The sequence below is a fragment of the Pholcus phalangioides genome, unplaced genomic scaffold (assembly GCF_987345545.1).
Source record: "Pholcus phalangioides strain wild (caught in Gottingen) unplaced genomic scaffold, Ppha-v1.0 ptg000017l_1, whole genome shotgun sequence".
In the NCBI taxonomy this organism is placed as follows: Eukaryota; Metazoa; Arthropoda; class Arachnida; order Araneae; family Pholcidae; genus Pholcus; species Pholcus phalangioides.
The window spans coordinates 39,874,386-39,895,347 of NW_028301610.1; the positions used below are offsets into that span (position 1 = coordinate 39,874,386).

The 20,962-nt window shown below is 33.4% G+C and overlaps 1 protein-coding gene across 1 annotated transcript in view; it reads right to left on the reverse strand.

Annotated features, from left to right (window-relative positions):
* The window catches only part of LOC149073059 (charged multivesicular body protein 1a-like), a 40,142-nt gene that overhangs the window by 9,503 nt on the left and 9,677 nt on the right, over positions 1 to 20,962 (reverse strand). The window contains exons 3-4 of the mRNA XM_089246601.1: positions 8,140 to 8,217; positions 3,112 to 3,258 (exon numbers count right to left, since the gene is read on the reverse strand). Of these exons, the coding sequence (XP_089102727.1) occupies positions 3,112 to 3,258; positions 8,140 to 8,217 (225 nt within the window). The remainder of the gene's footprint in view (positions 1 to 3,111; positions 3,259 to 8,139; positions 8,218 to 20,962) is intronic.

Here is a 20,962-nt window from a genome sequence, read left to right on the forward strand (position 1 = left end):
TAAAATATAATGGAGCCAAATATATGCATTGCTTTTGGATTAATGTTTTTTATGTTGTATATTATTATATTGAAAATCTCGATGGAGACGTGTGTTTGTTGTGTGTGTGGGCATTGCTTGATTTCAAACAAGTAGGATTTTATAAATAAACATTAGACTTCGGTATATATACGGTTTTTCAATATTAAATCTATAGTCTGATTTATAATTATAGGCAGATGGTGTAGGGTTACGAGAGTAAATAATATTTATAGTTTTTTCAGAGCACTTATTAAAACATTTAAATTGGACTCATAATCACCTCCTCATACACATATAGTATACTGAATAAGTGAGTAGAACCAAGCAAAATAAAGTGAATGAATAAATTGAGGAGATATAATATTTTTTAAGCAATATAAACGAACATTCATGTATTTTATTTTGTTACTAAGTGCAGTTGCATGAGAGTTCCATTTCAAATTTTTGTTTATAGTGACTCCTAAATATTTAAACTCTTCAATTTCCGAGACAATCTGACAAAAACATTGGTCATCAGAACATCCCAACTCATGGTATCGAATTATAAGTGTTTCAATATTTCTATTATATAATTGAAAATTTATATATTTAGTTTTGGTGAGATTCAAGGTTAACTTATTATGCCTCAACCAAGTGTTAATTTTTGTTAAATCTTCAGTATCAGATTTCAGCATGGTATACGTTTGTTCTGACAAAACAATAGCTGTGGTCATCGGCATAGCTAATCAAATCACCATGTAGATCCAGATTATTGATATCATTAACAAAGATTAAAAATAAAATTGGTCCAAGAACAGATCACTGTGGGATGCCATTTTTAATAATTCTGTATATACCTATTGTATCATTTATTTTAACTGCTTGCATTCTATTTGACAGATAAATTTTAAACCAGTGATAAGTGCTGCCTCTTAGACCTGAGCAATATAACTTATGTATAAGAATTGGATGATCGACACTATCAAAGGCTTTTTTAAGTCTAAAAACATAGCAAGGGTTCTATTGCTGTCACATTAATACTTTCATATACTTTTTCTGAAAATTTCGAAATTGCCATCTTGGTATTCTTATTTTCAAGAAAACCAAACTGATTTCTCGAAAAAAAATTTAATTGATTTAGAAAATTTATAATTTTGTGTTTCATTATTTTTTCCAAAATTTTCGAAAAAACAGGCAAAATAGAGATGAGACGATAGTTTTTGAAATCATTGACATTACCTGATTTATGAATGGGTATGGCAAGAGCACATTTTAATTTATCAATAAAAACTCCACTGAGAATTGAAGAGTTTATAATGTGGGTTATAAACTTTAAATGGTATTTACTGACAAGTTTTAGCATTTTTGGCATGATTCCATCATAACCAACTGCTTTATTATTTTCAAATTTGTTTTTATATATTAAATTCTTTTTTAACAGTCCTTTCCTTTATCTCAGTAACGACTATAGAATTATACTGGTTTGGTACTAAAAGCTCTATTTCCTCTATTAACTAAAAATATTCAGTTATTGCAGAATTAATAAAAAATTCATTCATTTCATTCACTAATGTACTAGTAATTCCACCTTCTAAAAATTGATTGGCTCCTGTTATAATATAATACCCCCCAATGTACTAAAATATTCCTAAATTTATGAATTTTTTTTTTTTTATTTAGACCGGGATTACACTATAAATGTTTTATAAAAATTCTTTTATAAAACTACACAAATTCAACCAATAAGCCTATCAGTTTCGTTTACCTGAATGTAACCATTAAGATTATTGGTTGCATTTTTCAAGTTTTATAAAATAATTTTTATAAAACTTTTATAGCATAATACCGACCTCAGAAATAATATAAGGCAAAAAAAAAAAAGTTTCATAAAAAAGAATGTATAGAATATATTAGGTTAACAACAATTTGTAAGAGATGGACTGTTTGAAGATTCACTCATTTGAAAAATAACAGAAAAAAATATGAAAATATTTTTAACAAAAATAGCTCAATTATTTTAAAATCAGAAATGCTTGTACTTTTTTTTTTTTACCATCTAGCAATAGTACATTCGTATATTCTCAAAACAGATTTATGATCTCATTTTTTACAAGAAAAAAAAAAGGTCTGAAATTCCATACTAATAAAGAAAAGTATAAATATAGGAATCTTTAACTTAATGCATGAACACATATATACATGTATCAAATTATGATTTCTTCATTCAATTTAGAGCATCTAGAATAAAACAATCTTGGTGTGACTACAATTGCTGATCAACATTAACCCTTTAAGCAACAATGACGAGATATCAGCTCTATAAGCCTCTTATTTTAGCATTGCAAGCCCAGATATTTTCTAAAGTTGATTTATCAAAATGGAAAACTTTTCCCTATAGCCCTTAGTTTGCACCTGCTGAAAATCAAAAGAAAGCCAACTTCGCTGAAAAAGATATGTCATTTTGAAGGGGGATTTGGTGATTTCTAATTGCCAGTACATATGAAGTGAATTTTTGTTTTATTCAATTAGCTTAGCTTGATATTCATTGAATATTGTCAAGATTATTTTTTGAGCTAAACTGGAAAAGCCTATTGAAAACCATAATTCAATAGCATTTCTTCTTTTTATCACTATGACAAGTGCAAGAAATACAATGAAAGCATAGGTTGAAATACATCTAAAGACAGGTCCTTGTTCATAACCTTCTGGCATTGGTTACAATTATACACAAAGGTCTTTTTTGAAGTGCTAATACTAATTTTTATCCATGCTACAGTTTCAAGGAAAATGAAAAGTGAGATACTTTCTGAAAATATTTTGGATGGTTTGTTTCCAAATGTTCAGAGTGACCAACATATTTTATCTTAACCCTAACACTGTTCCAATATTAAAGAATCAATTTCTGTTCCCGATGATTTTTGATATGAGGGAAAAGGGGGAAAATTTTGTTTTGCACATACAGAAAGGTATATTTCTGACTATTCGTGCAGTTAAAGCATTAAAATAAAAGTAACTCTTTACCTGGTTTTGGAATAGCTTTCTTTAAATAATATAATTTACATTAATTTTATATTTAACAAAATTTTCTAGCAAATAGGATTAATAAATTACCCCTTTCATCATCACAGCACTTTGCACTTTCGAAGAAACTGCATCAAGCTTAGATGCCATCCTCAAGTAGTTAAGTGCTTCATTCTTCTTTCGAATGGCGTTTTCTGCATATATCTTAGCACCTTCTAAATTACCTTGCTGAATTGCCTAAAAAGTTCATACAGAAGATTATTTGAAGTATGTTATATCTTTAACTAAGTTTAATAAAATTTTATGGCTATAAAAAACATTAATCACATGATTCAAACACTGCATTACACTGATTTTGTTCTCAAAGATATTTCAGTGATTTTGGGGCACTGATTCTGAATCTGGCATTGGTTTTGTCAGATTGGTTCTAGTTTTTGAGATAAAGTGAAAGTTAAATTCTAATGGTAATGTATAAGCAGCATACAAATCACATTAAAACTGTGTGAAATGTAAATCAATACTAAACTTATACTTAATATCGATAAATAATGACCACTGCCATCTGATCATGATAATATATTGAATAAAATAGAAAAATAAATGAAAAATTGAAAATAAAAATTTGACACAAAAATTAGAGGCTGCAGACTATATTGAAATGTTGGGAGTATGCATTATCTCAACAACTAGAGCCGATTTGACAAAACCAACACCAGTTTTAAATTCAGCAGCCAACAATATACCCTAAAACAATTAAAATTTCCTTGGGAACCTGAAAACTTTTTTGTTGTTCAGCATCATTTAACTATGTTGATAAGTGGGAGGGGGAGAAAGCTGTATATAATTGACTTGTCATAAGTATATATATTTTCAAGTACTACATTTAGTTTGCACAAATAGCTCACTAGTCTGCGTAGTTATGTGGATATTATGATGGCTTCATATTCTAGAAATATTTCAGCACCTTTTAGTTTAACGTTTGATATTGCACGCGTTTCTACAGGCCCAAATTCAATTTTTTTCATACAAATAGCTGAAAATAGTGGAAATCTGTGATCTTATGGCATCGCATAGCTATGTTTTATAACCAAATGTATAAAATCAGTATGTGTTTGAGTGCTCTACCACTCAACCGGATTGCAAAGGGACACAGGTTTGATTCCCAGCTAAGACATGTGAATTTTCTTTCCAAAACCTTCATCTCTGCTTGGTATCCAGTCCATAATACTTTGCACTGGATACTTATAATACTGATTACTAGGGCTCAGGTTTCTGACTTTGCATTTTTAAAATTTTTTTTTACATATTTCGTTATTCTTACGTGATAGAGCATACTTTCAAAATTTTACACCATATCTTGTATATTTCACGATTTTCGATAAAAAATTTATTTTCCCTCGCTATTCCAATCCCGCTTCAGACTGGGTTTTGCGGTTCCCGCCTCTGACGAGACCTCTTAGGGCTAGGATTTTTATGCACTAAAAATGAAACGTCGTTGCTGACTGGTAGGAAATCCTGAAATTCAGGTTTTTCAACCAATTAGCAATGACATTGAATTGTAAGAGCATAAAAATACTAGCCCTTTAACGACATTAGTCTGGCTGAATTATTTATTTATTCATTTTAATTTTGTGCTTCTCTAAAGCTAAATATACTACTTGGCAAGGTATTTTTACCTACAGATGGCGGCACATTAATTCTGAATTTGGAGAGACAACTTGCTGAAAAGGGAAATTTCGGCTCGATGAGGTTAGTTAGTCAAATGAAGAATTTCTGTTCACATAATAAGCAATGGTTCAAAATAGTTCAGACTGCATCAACACTTCTCATCATATTATTTTGCTAAAACTGATGTTATTTGAGATGAGAATGAAAAAAAATTTAGGATATATTTTTCATTTTATAGGGCATATTTAGTTTTTTAAGAGCATAAATGCATATTTTATAGAGCATTTTTTAAAAGTGTTTAGAGCATAAAAATCCTAGTCCTACTGATTGTCTGTTCGATGTGGCTGAAGTATTTCCAGTTTTAATTTTTCATCTCCGTACTATAAGGTATCACTGAATTCAATTTAGCTCAATATTTTTGTCCTTCCAGTGTTGCAATTTTAACCAGGACATTTATAGCATCAAAAGAAAGAATTATGATATTTATACACATCATGCCCAGATGGCTGGTTAATAGCCAGCATAGTCATGTCCAGGGCCACAACTAGATACTTTGTCATCCAGGGCAAGCCAGCATTTTGGCGCCCCTTGTGATGTGGAAGAGGCAATTAAAGGGGAAATCTGGCACCCCCTTCTGGTTCAGCGTCCGGGGCACCAGACCCCCTGCTCCCCCCTAGTTGCGTCCCTGGTCATGTCACTTGATTTTCCAAACTGATCATTATCCCTATACAATAAGCATACACACATGATCTTATCAAAACATTTTTACCACGATGCAAGATCTTTGAGCTCATTCATTTTATTATAAGTGGAAATTAGTGGCATTCATGTTACATAAGTAGTTACATTTACAATTTAAGTTAACAATGGTTTATTATGTTGGATTCATGTCTAGAGAGAAGGTTGGATTTTTTTCTCAAAAATTACTCAAGATATACACTATACCAATTATGTCTCCTAAAATTTTATCAAATTATCTACCTATTCTACTGAAATTACAGGGTTGGTGAAAAAACCAAAAAAAAAACCAGGTTTTTTGGTTTTTAATAGCATTTATATCAAAAACAATAGAATTTCCTGAAAAACCATTATAACTTTTAATAATTAAAATAAAATGTTTATTGATGTAATTAGCACAATTCCCATATTAATTAATCTATAAATATTTTTAAATTTTAATAAAAACCAACTTTTGCAATTTAATTATTTTTTAGCTTAACTCGAGGAATTATTTTGCATTTGAAAATTCTTAATGTTATCATTAACCCTATGATAAAGATGTTTTTTTCCCATTACTTTCAATATGCTTAATTAGGAAGGCTATTTTACAAAAACTGTGATAAAAACTGGGCAAATACAATGTGTTTAATGAAGCATAATTAATGCAGATTAATTAGCAATGGTTTAAGAAATACAGGTTGATTATAACTAAAGTTCTGATTCAAAAACACTGTAAAATAAGAACCACTGGTCAGGAATGACTTGGAAATTTGCATGAATATTCCTGCAGCAATGGAATTTTCTATGGAAAAGAGAAAAAATACTTTAAAATGTAAAATAGAAGATGCTGTACTCATCCAGCATATGGGAAATTCACTCACAAAGAATGGAAACAATAGCCACTTAGGGCAAAATGATAACTTGATTAGCATCGCCCGTTTTCATAATTCATGTTTAATATGTAGTCCATTGTGTTCTGGCTGTGAGGTGGAAGCACAAAAATGCTTGTTCAACAACAGGCTAAAGTATATCATGGTAATGATGTGGATGTGCTTTCAATTCACCAGTTTGCAATCCGACCACTGCACATAACATTTTAGGGGTATCCCTAAAGTCGAAAGTTGTAAGGGTTATAGTAGCATTCTCCTGTCAAGTAAACATGATGCCCAAGTGTCGTGTCATCTTGTTATTGTCAAAATTGTTATTCAGCAGCTTCTTTGCTGGTGTTGCAATGTGCATCTTGATAAACGTTGTGCTATCCACCAGGGCTGGACAAATCAAAAAAAAAAAATTTAGGCACCAGCTAAATTCCTTAGGAGCAAACCATGGTTTTTCCCAAGAAAAAGCAATCCTCAGTATTTTTTTTTAAACTTTTCTGGGACTTTATGACCCATTCTCATGTTAGAAGACATATTATAACAAAATCAAAAGAAAACTCATACTTATAATTCATTTTAGCAATGATGCATGTAAAATTTTAGACGCCAAAACTGATTTTCTAGTCGCCCTGGCATCTGGGATTTGTCCAGCCCTGCTATTCATACAATGATGCTGTTGAAGTGCAGAAATGATGTGGTGTGCAAAATAGATTGAGCTACCGCTGGCCAAGTACAGCATCATCTACTTGTACATTTTAAAGTATTTTTTTCTTTCGCCAAAGAAAATTCCATTACTTCATGCAATGGATCCATGCAAATTTTCAAGCTATTCTGACCAGCAGTTCTTATTTGCGTTTTGAAATTGGAACTTTTTAATTATAACCACCCTGTATATAGCTGATTATTTTTCATAAAACATATTCCAAGAATTTCTAACTGAAAATTTTTTGCACAGGAATCACCGGCCACTTCGCGAACAAGCCAATTTCAGGCTTTTGCTACTGAACAGTAGAACCTTGATTAACTGGGGGTAATGCTGAACATATGTAAAAGAAATTCAATATTAAGCCTGGTTGTGATATACAGTACAAGATGTGCTGCTACCTATGGAATGAGGTAATGTAACTACTAGTACACTGGGCATTGTCCTTTAGGGGCAGCTGGTCTCTTTTTGGATTATAAGACCACCTGCCCTTAGCATGACAATGAAGTCACTACTGTTGCTGCTTCTTTGTGAAGGGGGAAAAAGCCTGTGGGATAATACACCACCACCACATGTGTGATGCAATCCTCATTCATGGATTTGCTTAAGACAGCATCAGAATGTAGTGCAAAGTTAGAAAATGCAGTAAGAATGAGAAATTTCAGTACTGTATATTACTTTGAGCAACTAAGATACTTAATATGTAAGAAAGTTTATATTTATCCACTTTTATGAGTTTTTTTGAAAAAATCATAAAGATATACCATTAGAAGGTACCCCAAGAATAGAAAATGTGGTAATAATTAATCATTTTGGCTGATAATGAACCGATATGATATTTTCCTAGGGAAAAAAATTATATTTAGGTAACTTTCATGGGATTTTGTGAAAAAAAAACACTTGGTTAAAACCAAACAACCCTGGAAATGAGTGAAAAAAAATGTGGACATTTTATCTCATGGTTTATATTTCCATAGTAATAATCATTCAATGGAAATCACTGCTGGTAGCAAGAAAAAATATATTGCATTAAATAAAAGACACATTACATCAAACCTTTTTTTTGTCACAAATGAGGAGAGGAGAGTGGGGGATGTGTGTGAATAATTCAATAAATGTCAGCAAAGGAAAAGCAACATTTATACTAACCTTCTTGATTTTCCCCTTTTGTATTTTTTCTTCTTTCTCAGCTTTCTTTGACAATCTCTCCAACTGCTTGGAGCTAAACTATTTGGAAGAAAAAATTGTTTATATAGCAGTTTTATTTTATAAACCAAGCCTAAGATGATTCAAATTAAAAATTAATTCACTCTTCATTCTCCAGAGCAGAAAAATTCTCAAACATTATTATGTTTGCAGCACCATTGAGAATGACATCAGAAATTGAGGCACCTTTCTGAAAGAGAATTGCAATTCTTTTTTTTTTCAATTCTTTAAATACTAAATCAACATAGCCTACATCCAAATATAATACCATGTTATATATATAAATTTTTAAATTTCCTGTAAATACTTATTCAATTACCCTGCATAAAACTAAATTTGTAATATCCGAATTGTTCCATTTTAAAAAATCGTCACTGCATTGATCACATGGTGTGTAGGTAGACTATTTCATTTCATTAGTAGTCTTTGCATACCTTTCAAGCATTTCCTGTAGTGCAGCGGTTCTCAAACTTTTGCCACCCGCGGCTCCCTTACCCGATTCATGATTTATCTGTGGCTCACCAGAACAGTTCATATAGTAGGTATTTTCACTTATAAAAGCATCATTCTTAAGCACAAATAGGTGCACAGATCACTACCTCCAGCTCGCCACGACCACACTTTGAGAAACACAGCTGTAGTGTGTACACTTTTTCATGAGTTTATAATGTCTAAAACAATAATTGCCTGTTGTATGTAAAGATAATTTAGTCACCAGTTTCTTAGTATGAAAATAACGAATTTTAATTTGTTGGAAAATTAACAAAGTTTATGGAGAAAACACTGAGTATAGATGGCAGAATCTGGGAGCCTCAGGTTACTCAAGCCCTTCAATAAACTCTGTGAATGGGAGCTGAGCCTCAATAATTCATAAATATAAAATGCATCCCTCCCGTCACGTCTTTGAATCCCTGTATATACAAGATGTCAGGCAACCCAAGCTCTCTTCCCCCTCCAAATGTTTTCTTCATATAGCACTTCTAGCTAAAAATATTTAATGGTAATAAAACTAAAGACTCGTGCATGAAGATGAACGAAGTATGCCAGCTTTACATCTTTGGAAACAAATACTTGAATGTATTCAATTCAGGAGATTTGATGGAACAGGAGATTCTCCATGATGTTACTCTCACTGCAATTTCTGGGAGTGCCACGTTCATTTTTTACAGAATCTTGTCAGAGAAGCCAACTTATATTGGAAATTATATGAATGCTTTAAGGTTTCTCACATTCAAGATACTAATAAGTGAGCTATTCACAAACAGCCAGTAATTTGATTTTCTTAGACATTATAAACACACACCAAAATACATAGGCACAATGAGAATGTCTGAAAGTGATGCAAACACCTTGCTAATGAATAGAAAAACTCAGCAAACATGCACAACATTGTGATAGCAGTAACAATATTGAGAAACGGAACTTACTTTCAGAATGCCCCTTATATATCCCAAATATCTTGCAGCACATCATTTAACAATCACTGTACCAGAAAATAATCATAAAAATGTTTATTCCCATAAATTTTTTTTTTTGTTTCAATAACAGTTTATGATAAACCTAAATGGAAATTTACAAATGAAGCACATAAAGTACAAATTATTTCAACAGATAGCTGGAGAAATCATTTGTATGGATATGATTCCCTAATCAAAGTACACTGGAATATGTCTAGCAGGAGATAGCAAAAATCACTAAATAAGGAGTCTCCCATTTAAATTACTCTACTTTCACTCTTTGATGGCTGCACAAGTAAAATTTACTTTGTATGCAATACACTTTTTTTCATTCACACACACTTACATACCCAATCAAATATTGATATCGAGCATTTACTTGTGCTAGCTATATCAAGGCTATTTGGATGTTAACAAACCCACAGGTGTACACAATACCCCCGTTGAGCAAAGATTGATGTATTTTTGCAGTGAAAAATTAACAACCCCCCCTCCTTGAAAAAATCCTAAGTATTCTACTGAACAAACCTAATGCATTAATTATGTCCCCAAAAAAAACTTGGCCATTTGGCATGTATCCTGATTATGGAATCTGAGCTTATTTGTACTTCTACAGTAACAAAAGCTGAACGTTTTGTGCTGTCATTTCATGATCTAAACCAGGGGTGGTCAACAGGCGGTCTACGAAGTGATTTTGTGCACTCCCAGACAAGATAAAATTACTGTGTATTAAATTTGTGAGATCCTTATTTGAGCTATCAGTTCCAACAGCAGATTTCCTGACTGCAAATTTCTAGTGACAATAGTAATTTAATAATTGATTAATTAATTTAAATAATTTAATACACAGTGTTGCCGAATTGGCACCACCACAAATTCTGTGCTTAACTGGCTTCGTGGTGCCATTTTGACTACAGAAAATATTTACACATTTGAAAAAAATCAGCAGAGTTTCATACAAGCAATGGGTGAAAAGCAGGCCTTCATTCATTTATCAAATAAGTCACTAAATAATTTTTCATTAACTAAATAATTAGTCACTAAATAATTTTTCTTTAATTATTTTTTCAAAATGATCTTTTACTAAGACACACATTTGAAAGAAATGGAGGGATGCATGACTTCTGAATTTTTTTCTTATAAATCACATATTAAATTTTTTTAAACAAAATTTTCGTCATTAAAAAATAAACAGATATGATTAAAATATACCCAGAAAATAAAATTTAAAAATTCCAATAATATTCAGCATATTTTCACAAGTACCAAAGTTATTCTTATTCAAAGTCTGAAACACAATACTTGCAAACAACACATGTTGATCACACAGATCTTATGAGGGTGATTCTCACAAAATTGGTCTAAATTGCATCCCCAGCAGTTTACATTAAATAAATAAATATATATATATATATATTTTAACTACACAAATACAAAAATATGTACATATACAAACATATATACACTATTAACCTCAAGGGACATGAATGTCCTTCCAGCAGGTCTATATGGGTTACTCTACGATATTATTTCAGAAACAGCCTTATTATTGTGGTTTGTAAAGGTTCATAATTGCTTCATATTAAAGTATATACATTAATTTTTGTATTGCTGAAACAAAGAAATTTTACATATAGATGAGTTGTTGTATTATTGTTGTAATATAGATTTTAGACTGGTATTTATGAAAAAACGTGAAGATATTGTTATTGGATTTTATGTCATTATTTGTATGATTGATTGCATGGTATAGATTCATTACTTTTTGGAGCAGTGTATCTATAACTCTTTTGGAATAATGCAGGGGTGGGAAGTGACTAAGTCCACTTTGGAGCAGCAAGATTCAGGATTTGGAGCAGCAAAATTCAGAATTCGGAGCAGTTTTGGAGCAGCAAATTCAGGATTTGGAGCAGCAAAATATGGGATTCGGAGCAGTTTTGGAGCAGCAAAATATGGGATTCGGAGCAGATATTTATAAATTAGAACAGTGAAATTAACAAGAATATTTTCGTTAACCCTCAACCCTTTTCAAAATAAAACTGCACTGTCTTTTGATATCAAACATTTTTTCGTCAGCTTGATTTTTGTTTTTGGTGTTTTAGGCTTTTGACACCTTGTTTGAAAGAGCGGCTGTCATAAAATTTTTTGCACCTGTCTATTTAAGATGATTTTTGCTTACTGAGGGCACTATTTGCTGCCTTGAACAGCAGCACTTCAAATGAGCTAAAACATTTTTATAAGTTTTCAATTTTTTTATACTTGGAAAGATTTTGTTGCAAAATGGAATTGAATTTCGGAAGAATCAACACGATGTTTGGCGATTCAGCACTCATTATCTGGCGAGATTGGCTATCCGACACTCGTTATTTGGCGAAATTGACGATTTAACGCTCGTTATTCGCCAAAGTTTTTAAACTAACATTCGTAATTCGGCGGACATGCGCTTTTTACTCCCGGAATGAAATTTTTTTTCACGAAACATCGGGATTTAACACAATGACGATCGACTACAGTAATTTCTGCTGCTTCCAGTGCCGATTTTTTTTTTAAACGGAAACACTCGCATTTGCACTTTGACGCTGAAAGACATTGCAAATTATCTTCAGTTCGACGATCACGGACAATATCGGGGTTTCACGATGGAAAGCCCGATGAGGGGCCGATAATTTAAGGCAATAGTTTAGGCATAGTGGAATAAAACAATCTCTTCTCGGAAAGAATCGTTTCGTAGCAAGCAGGAGCAAAAATTTTTTTCGTCCTTTCCGAAATTCCGGGCATACTGAAGCAAAATTCGCTATTTGGCGCAGAAAAATACGAAAATACGCTATTGGAGCAGGATGGCGCAAGATATTAGTTTTGGCGCAGTGCGGCGCAATTGGTGCAGAGTTCCCACCCCTGAATAATGTTGTTTGTTTTTGGGGCACTTGATATAAATAATTTAAGCTAGATGAACCTGTTTTTATTACATTATAGAATACTTTATTAGTCAGAAATGAGGAATACAGAAAAAAAAGAGAAAAAAATTACCAAGGAGCCAAATGGCCCTTACTGGCAATCACAATTTACAATTTGATATGAAACTTATAAACATAAAAATAAATAAATAAAAAATAATTGACAGAACATGAGTGAACAGAAAGTAAAAAGAAAACAAACCAAAATATAACATGATAAGGTCATGGTGGCCGCAGGCATGAAAAATGTTTCTTACCAATTGTTTTATAGATTCTAGGAAGTAAATAGGTGGAGTTGATTCTTGCAGAAGAACGAAAGGTGTTCAAAGGTAAAGAATGTTGTTTTTTATATAAAATAATTAATGATTTGAAGAAATAGAGATGTCGAAGAGGTTTTTTTTCTAATCATTTATTGTTTAAAAATGAATACTTTATTAGCCTATAAATGTAGTTTTTCCGATAGCTTATGACATTCTGTTTTGTTGTTTATTGTGGTGTTTATTATTTGGGATCTGATTTTAATATATATTATCTAGTTTTTGTATATTTGTGTGATATATACACCTTCCCAAGCACTGATTCCATGTTACTACTGAATACCATATATACTCGTGTATAAGCAGAGTTTTTTTGTGGGAAAATTCCCTCAAGTGGGGGGGGGGGGGGGTCGGCTTATACTCACGTCAGTTTTTGACGAGAAAATATTTACCCCCCGCAATCAATAGTAATTTTTGTAACTATAGATGGCGCTAATAATTAGTAGTGATAGATGGCATTGCAAATCATCGGAGTGATTTTCGTAGCTATAGATAGATGGCGGTCGTGTTAGTATTGTTAGTACTTTTCAGGTTAAATCAACGTGGTAATTTTTTTCCCCGGCAGTGCAAGTCGTGATCACCCACAGAAAAATCATTGATCTAGTGTTGTATCAGTAAGTATCAACGATCAAAAATGGAGAAAGCTAAAAGATTTGCGCATGATGCGTCTTTCAAACTGAAAGATATCAAATTCGCTGAAGAAAACAATAACTGTGCTGCAGCTCGGACATATAACGTCAATGAGAAACAAGTGAGAGAATGGCGGAAAATGAAAGAGAAAATTTCAGCCATGCGGAAGACAAAAAAGGCTCCTCGAGGAAAAGTATCTGTGTTCCTTGAACTTGAGAAGGAATTGAATGAATGGGTGCTACACCTCAGATGGAAAGGTACAATCGTGACAAGGACAGCCATTCGTCTGAAAGCATCGAAACTAGCTGAGAGTGTTAAATACAAAGACACTAATCCAGTAAAATTCTATGCATCCTCAGGTTGGTGTACTCGTTTCATGAACCGTTTTGACCTGTGCTTATGCCAGCGAACAAAGATCGCACAAAAACTCCCAGAAGAATTGGAAAGCAGAATTGAATCTTTCCAAAAGTTCATAATTGAACTGCGAAAAAGACATGGATTTGAACTGTCACAAATCGGTAATATGGATGAAACCTCAGTTACTTTCGATTTTCCAAGCAATAGAACTTTTTTTTTTTACCGAGCACAACTCAGGTCTATCGCCATAGGCAATTTACTACCTAAGTTGTGCCGGAAGTGTAAGTGTGTGTACCTAACAGTCTGAGTGTGTATCTAGTGTTGTGTATGATTTTTCAGTGCTACCATCAGAAGTGAAGTGAGTGATGTGTAGTGACTGAATATTTATACTGTTTGTAGGACTGTTGCTCTCTGTGGCATTTGCGCCTCGAAGTTGGGAACCACAAAAAACCAACTTCAGCTGACCACCACTGTGGCGACGGTGGGGCTCGAACTCGGGCACCCGCGATGCGAGTCCATCACTATGACCACTCAACCACCACAGCGGCAAGCAATGGAACTGTTGATGAACTCGGGAAAAAAAACATCTTTGTTACAACAACTGGGCACGAAAAAAAACACGATTTACAGTCGTGCTATAGTGCATGGCCGATGGAAAGAAATTGCCTCCAGTTGTGATTTTCAAAAGGAAGAAAATTCCTCTGAACATGAAGTTCCCACCAAGAATGATCGTGACAGCCCAGAAAAAGGGCTGGATGGATGAAAAGGGCATTCTACAATGGATCCAGGAAATATGGAACAAAAGGCTCGGAGCAGTGTTCGAGAAACCGGCATTATTGGTATGGGATATGTTCAAACCCCACAGAACTGATAATGTCAAAGTCGAGGCAAAGAAATCGAAAACATCATTGGCTTTGATACCAGGTGGGCTAACATTGATTTTACAGCCTTTAGATGTGAACATTAGCAAACCTTTCAAAGACTATTTGAGGCATTTGTGGATCGAATGGATGAGTTCTGATGATAAAGAAACTACAAAAAGTGGTGCCTTGAAGAAACCTGACATTGGCTTAGTGTGCCAATGGGTACATGAGGCGTAGAATTCTGTTTCCACAAAAATTATTATCCGATCCTTCAAAAAGTGTTGCATCAGCAATGCGATGGACGGAACTGAACATGATATCCTCTTTGAAAGTGACAATGGCGATGACAGCCCAGATGAAGATAAAAACGAAGATGCCACACCCTATGATGATCTGATGGATTACGATGAGCTTGGAGACTCAGAAGAAACGGTTTAAAAAAATTGAATCATTTTCTATTGTAAATTTGCGTAAGCTATTCATTTTGCGTGAAAATATAAGAATTTTTTTTCTCTGAAAAGCACAGATTTTTTGGGGGCGGCTTATACACAGGTTTTCAATTTATTGCGGTTTTGGTGGTCCTGAAGTGGGGGGGGGGGTTGGCTTATATACGAGTCGGGTTATACATGAGTATATACGGTATGTCCAAGCATAAAATAAATCTTTTAAAAAGTTATTGCCTATTGTGTCTCAATCTATATAAAATTGCTGCATATATTCTTAATTTTTTTTATTATTTTTTCACACTGTGAGTTCCATTTTAAATAATCTTGTAATATTATTCCTAGGTAGTTGCATTCACGAACTCTTTTAATTTCTTCGCAGTTACATTGTAAAATATGTTGACGCAGACAATAATCTTGAATTTTTATACTTAAATTTGTCAAACTGTTTATATTCCTTGCTTTTAAGCAGATGTATTTAGTTTTTTGCATATTTAATTTTAGTTTATTTTTCTTATGCCAGGTACTGATTTTGAATAGGTCTTCAACTTTTTTTATTAAATTTGTAATTTCAGTGTCTTCAACATTCAGCATTGTATCGTCTGTGAATGACATTAATTTACCATTTATGTGAAGTTTGAATATGTCATTTATGTAAATGAGAAACAATATCAGACCAAGGACGAATCCTTGGGGAGGACACATTTTTTTACTTATAAAAATATACTTGTTTCTTCACTTATTTTAACTGCTTGTTTCTTATTAGAATAATTAAACCAGCTCAATGTGTTTCCACATATACCAGCTGATGACAATTTTCCTGTGAGTATCTCTAAATCTACAGTCAAAAGCTCTTTTTAAATAAAGAAAAATTATTGTAGAATATTTATTACAGTTGGATCTAGTATTTAAGTAATTGCTGAGCTCTAAGATGGTCATTTCTGTATTTTTACTTTTCTGAAACCCATATTAGTTAGGAGCTAAGTAATGCTGGTAATTAAGAAAACCCATGAGATGTTTTTTATACACTTTTCTATTACCTTTGAAAAAATGGGAAGAATCAATACAGGTCTATAGCTTAGTAAGTTATCTGTCTCTCCTGATTTATAAATGGGATGTACTATGGCATACTTCAAAATCACTGTAAAAGAGTCTTTCAGTTATAGATGAGTTAATTAGGTGTTTTATTATATCCACATGATAATGGACAATTATTTTCATCATCTTAGGGTTATTTGGTCATATACATTTGCTTTATTAGTCTTTAATTCTGATATAATCTTATTAATTTCATAATCATTACTTTCAAAGAAACACAGAGTTGTTAGAATCAGTTATCATTTGCTTATCTTCACAATCACAGACTGTGCTTAATTCTATTTCTTCCAAGTTTCTTGTAATAAAAGTGCCTTCATTAAATTTCTTTGCGAAATCTTTATGGTTATCATAGATTGAAAATATATTTTGCTTCATATTTTAATTCAGTACATTGCACACACATTTTTTTGTCATTTTCAAGTTTCCTAAAAGTATCTAATATATACTCCTGTTTTATTTTTCTAATATACACTGCTGGCCACCCAAATTGCAACACCAAGAAAGACAAGAGATATCGCAACAATATTTATTTTGTAGATAACATGTTGACCAAGCATCAAATGATTAAATTTATAGACTTCTGTGAAGTGTGGTTCCTGCCAAAATCAGTAGCCAGAGTAGCCGCCATTGTTGGAGATCACCACTGCCACACGCCTCGGCATTGATTCAAAGAGACTTTGGATGTGTTCTTGGGGTACAGCAGACCAAGCAGCTTCCACGCGTTGCCAAAGTTGATCTGGTGTGGCAGCTGGGGATGTAATCTGGGTCAATCGTTGAGCAACCATGGACCACATGTTTTCTATCGGCGAAAGATCCGGAGAGAGAGCTGGCCAGGGAAGCAATTCAATCTGGCGATTGACGAAGAACCTTTGGACAATGCGTGCCACGTGTGGTTGCGCATTATCCTGTTGAAATATGGCTGTGGGCAAGCCCTGAAGGTAAGGAAGGACAACTGGCTCCAACACCTCGGAGATGTAGCGCTGGCTTTTTAAAGTACCGGCAATGCATACTAGAGGAGTGCGAGAGTGATATCCAATACCGCCCCATACCATAATACCCGGTACAGGACCAGTGTGGCGGTGCATAACGCAGCTGTTCAGCATCCTCTCTCCACGGTGTCGCCAGACTCGAATCCGACCATCCTGCTGTTGCAGACAGAAGCATGACTCGTCAGTAAAGACAATTTCATTCCATTGTGCCGTCCACATCCTTCTTTCATCGCACCATTGGCGGCGGAGACGTCTGTGGTTCTGCGTCAAGGGTAGACGAAGCAATGGACGTCTTGCGGACAGACCACTCTGCTGTAAACGGCGTCGAATAGTACGCGCAGACACTGGATGATGCGGTACAGACTGTATGTGCTGTGCTATGGGTCGTGATGTGGCTGAGCGATCCGTCACTGCCATACGCACAATACGCCTGTCATCACGTGAAGTGGTGCACTGAGGTGGATGCGATCGAACACGTCGGTCCGTCGTACCCTCCTGCATCCAACGATCACATATCCGCATTAGAGTTGTTTGGTTTCGTCCAACACGACTACCGATTTCCCTGAAAGATAATCCACAATCTCGGTAGGCCACTATCCTTCCTCTGTCGAACTCGGATACTTGATCAAAAGATGATCGCTGTTTTCTACGAGGCATAATTGATCGTTTTTTTGAAAAAACCACAAGAAAAACACAATTGCCGTACTTCAAATCGTCGAAATCTCCAAGCCTTAAATAGCACTTTGAAGTGGCGCCACAGGCGCGCGTGATGTGCGTCTGCGCTGAAATTCTAATCATTTGCATATCTCACCTCTGCTAATGCATGTTGTAAATTTCATATTATTTGCATGCTTCCTTCAGGGTGTTGCATTTACGGTGGCCAGCAGTGTACTTTTTCTGTTCTTTATTATATCCCTTGTACTCTTGCTCGTATGAAATAATTTTTGAGTATTTTTTGTACAACTTCTCTTTATGATTTATTCTATTAATTATTTCTTTTGTGATCCAATTTTTTTTTTTTTTTTGGGGTTTAATCTTAACTTGTTTCATCCATAGATTAGAGTTTGATTGTATGATATCCACGAATCATTTGTATTTATTTTGTACACATCTTTCTTCCAGTACACTAACAAAAGTTATATTTCCAATGAATTTTTAAAATTTATTATTTTTAAATGTTTGTTTTGATCATTTTCTCCAATTTTCTTTTGTATAAAGTTTATATATCCTATTACTGGATAGTGATCTGTTATATGAGATTTATATGCTGTGAATTTTTTTACTGTATTTATTTTTGATCTATAGAATATATGGTCTAAGCATGTTTTAGTTTCATTTATTTCTCTCTTTTTATATTTTTGGGGAGGGGGCAAGTCCATTTATTGCCATTATATTAAGAAGTTTTGTTATCACTATGTAAATTTATATTAATATCACCAACTATTAAAGTATTTTCATTCAATTTCTGTATATCTTGTTCTAATTAATCATTAAATTATGAGATGGAATAACAGTGTGAACGGTATAAAAGTAATATATTCAATGTCATAATCAGGGAGGTATATACATAGTTCTTCAGCAGTTAAAAATTTAACAATTTTTTGTACTGATTTGATACTTTTATTTATATACATTATTAACCCTCCAGCTCTATTGTATGTTCTACTGTTTATATAGCAATGGTAATCCATTATTCCCTCAAGATTGTCAATATAATTCTCACTTCACTTTCAATCCGTATTTCACATAGGCATATGATATCTATTGATTTATTTAAAGTTCTAAAAAATACCACTAAACTGTTAAAAAATTTGCTCTTATACTTTGGATATTCAACGTAAGAAACGTCAATGTTGTATTTGGTTCACAGGGGCAGTTAATAAAATTTTTTACTTCACTAAAATGTCCTTCAGTGGTTGTTGATCCTGTATTCAAGAAAGTTCTCTGTGTGTTCATTTGTACTGAAGCTTGCTCCTAACTTTTGTAAGTGTTCTTAATTTGTTATTCAGAGTACTCTTGAAGTTTCATCCCTCTGGAGAAATATTTTGCCTTCCTTTGCCCACGTGAACTTAAAATTTAGCTTATTTTTTGTTTTTCCTGCCAGATGAAATAATTTCTTGTTTTCTACTGTTAAATGTCCATTCACATATATTTGGACATCTTGAAAAAAAAAGTTTGGGTTTATTTTATCTTCTGTGAGGGTATTCTGACACTTAGCCTTTTATACCCAGATGTTTTTGATATTTACAAATACAAATACAAAAACAACGCCACAACAGGCAAAACGCCCAACGAGGTGGCTGAGAAAAAGATGCCCATAAAAATACGGATGTCATATATTTCAAAAATGCAATTAACACAAATTATAAACAATATATACACATGATAAAATATTATACAACGCCCATAAAGAATACTTATGGTTGTCTTATTCTAAGAATGGATAGCTTCTCGATTTACCCCAACATGTTTATCGTATTTCTTTTTAAACGTGTCAATTGTGTTACAATTTACTACCTCCGGGGGTAAGCTATTCCATTTATTAACAACCCTATTGGAGAAAAATTCCCTGCGACACCATAACCTTGCATTGTCCCTCACCAATCGATACTGGTGTCCCCTTGTAAAAGCAGTCGATTGGCGGTGTACTAAAAGTTCATGGTCTATCCTATCCATCCCATTGAAAATTTTGAACACTTAGATCATATCTCCTCGACACCTGCGTTCATCCAATGTAAACATATTCAAAAAATGAAGTCTCTCTTCATAACTCAAGCCCTGTGTACCAATAAGGACACGCGTAGCTCTTCTCTGCACCCCTTCAACCAAGTCTATGTCCCTCTGTAGGTAGGTTATTGAATCTTACTATAATTGGTTTGGGTATATTGTCATTTTGTGTTGGAACTCTGTAAGAGAGTACTTTTTTTTTCAATTTTAGTTTTCTCGGGTATTTCCAGTTGTGTTTTTACTGCTTGAATAATTTCATGTACATTCTCATTTGGGCTTTCTGGTATTCCATTTATCTCAATGTTATTTCGTCTCATTTTGGTTTCTAATTCATTCATGTGATACTTCAAATTTTCTATTTCTGCTTTCATGTTTTTATTTTCCATCTTGAGTTCTTGACTTTCTTTGCTTATTTTTCAAACTATTTCTTTCAAGTTTTCTACCTGCTTTAAAAAATCTTCCATGCACTTGGAGTTGTATTTTATCGACTCTATAACCTCCTTTATTTCATTTTCCATTGCTTCTGTCAAAGAATAACTTAATAACTTTTTCTGTGACATATTGGATAGTTTTCTTTACTTTCTGTTTGAAATCACAGGATTTTTTTCTATCCTGTCAAAATTGTCTTGGTGTTTATCATTCACTGCTGTGGCTCCTTCAACTTGTTTATTTTCACAGTTTTTACATGTATATTCACTTTGTTTATCTCACCATCCTCCTAAATGCCGATTCATTGTATCCAGCACAAAGAGGTTTTTAGGGATAGAGTAGGATTTTTCTTCTTCTGAGGTTAGCAGGTCTGTATTTTCATCAATAGATTTTTTTTAATTTGCTTGAACAAATTTTCGTTTGTTAAGGAAATGTCCTTCTCCTGGCTGTTCTCTGAGCATTTTTCAAATTTTGAAATAATTTTCTTTTTTTTTCTATAGTT